Source organism: Gekko japonicus, unplaced genomic scaffold (genome assembly GCF_001447785.1).
Source record: "Gekko japonicus isolate JY-2015 unplaced genomic scaffold, Gekko_japonicus_V1.1 scaffold2821, whole genome shotgun sequence".
In the NCBI taxonomy this organism is placed as follows: domain Eukaryota; kingdom Metazoa; phylum Chordata; class Lepidosauria; order Squamata; family Gekkonidae; genus Gekko; species Gekko japonicus.
The window spans coordinates 172,373-174,248 of record NW_015167622.1 but is presented as its reverse complement, the minus strand read 5'-3'; the positions used below and the strand labels follow the sequence as shown (position 1 = coordinate 174,248).

Here is a 1,876-nt window from a genome sequence, read left to right as displayed (position 1 = left end):
CTAGTTGTATTTTTCCAGGTTTGATTAATCTTGTCCTGTTTGCTTACTCTAGCTAGAACTCACCTGTGCTTTCATTAGTGTGATATTTGTTAGCTTATAGACTGATTTTGCTGATTACTAAACTCATTTTAGAGACTTTGAATGTACCCTGCTTTGAGCAATAAATTAAGGAAAACAAGGTATAAATAGTACCTGACTAACATCCTGCAGGAGGCACTATGGACTGTTCCGGAGTTTTTGTTTTAGTTGCCATCTTGTTCTGATTGTTTTAAATTTGGTTTTAATTATATGTTTATTCCTATTTTATTGTATAACTTATGTGTTGTGAGCCGCCCTGAGCCTATTTCTGGGATAGGGTGGGATATAAGCTTAAATAAATAAATAAATAAATATTGTGATTTCATTGTAATTTATTTATTAAAAGGTATTGCTGATTCTCCACAGGAATCTTGGACCCTCTGGCTTAAACTGTTGAATCCCTGCCCATTACTTTTCTTAGAGCTCTGTGGACCTCTTTGTTCCTCAGTGTATAGATTAATGGGTTAAGCATTGGAACTATCAAGGTATAGAACAGAGACGTCATCTTGCCTTGGTCATGGGAGTACTTAGAAGGAGGCTGGAGATAACTAAAAATCGCTGAGCCGTAGAAGAGCGAAACCACGGTCAAGTGGGAGGCACAGGTGTTGAAAGCCTTGCGCCTGCCTTCGGCTGAGCGGATCTTCAGCACGGCAACTGTGATGTTGCCGTATGAGCCTATGATGAGCCCGAGTGGTACCAGAAGGAAGACTACACTGATAGCAAAGAGCTCAGCCTCATTGACTGCAGTGTCCACACAAGCCAGTTTGAGCAAAGCGGGCACTTCACAGAAAAAATGGTCCACCTCGTTGTGTCCACACAACGGGAGCGTCAGAGTCATTGCAGTCTGAATCAGTGAGTTGCTGAAACCACTCACCCAGGAGACTGCAGCCATTTTGAAACACACAGACTGCTTCATGATGGCAGTGTAGCGCAGAGGTTGGCAGACTGCAGCATAGCGGTCAAAAGCCATGACTGCCAACAGAATACACTCTGTAGCGCCCAGGCCAAGGGAGATGTACAGCTGCACTCCACAGGCAGCATAGGTAATGGTCTTTTTTTCCCTCCAGAAATTCACCAGAATCTGGGGCCCAATACTGGTGGTATAACAGAGGTCCAGAAAGGAGAGATTGCTGAGGAAGAAATACATGGGTGTGTGGAGATTGGGAACCAGATGGGACACCACAATGATTGTTGTGTTGCCAAGGAGAGTCACTGTGTAGCAGAACAAGATGACCGCAAAGAGAATCATCTCCAGGCGAGGGCGGTCAGCCACTCCCAATAAGATGAATTCCCCTTGGTAGCTTTGGTTAAGGTGTTCCCATAAGGCATTCTGGTTGATCATCTATAAAAGTCAGGAAAGAGAATGAATTTTTATTGTTGTTGTTCAGTTGCACAGTCAAATCTGACTCTTCACAACACCATGGACCACATAGCAGGCACCACATAGAAAAAGCCAGCTAGTATGAACAACTGACACTGAAACAATAAGTTTTGGAGTGAGAGACTGTGAATTGTTCATGATCACCCAGTAACTCTAGTATGTTAACTGGGAGCAGACTCGAGGCCTCCAAAATTCAGGATCCAATTCTTGCTACTGCCCAGTCTACGGAAATAATTACTGTCTCGGTTACATCTAGATGTTAACTGGATACACTTTGCATAACAGAAAAGCATCCTAACCAATATAGGATATAGACCTTTCCCAGTGGTTGCCAACTTGTCAACACTAGAATCTTGTAATCTTGGGTTGGCCTCGTGGGGTCAAGGCAAAGTGTCCGAAGAGTTCAAGGAGTGGAGC

The 1,876-nt window shown here is 43.6% G+C and overlaps 1 protein-coding gene across 1 annotated transcript; it reads right to left on the bottom strand.

Moving 5' to 3' along the window:
• Positions 1–463: 463 nt before the first annotated feature.
• LOC107112834 (putative olfactory receptor 2B8) lies at positions 464–1,420 on the bottom strand. Its single transcript, XM_015414027.1, has one exon. The coding sequence runs from the start codon at positions 1,418–1,420 to the stop codon at positions 464–466; it is 957 nt and encodes a 318-aa protein (XP_015269513.1).
• Between the last annotated feature and the right edge of the window lie 456 nt (positions 1,421–1,876).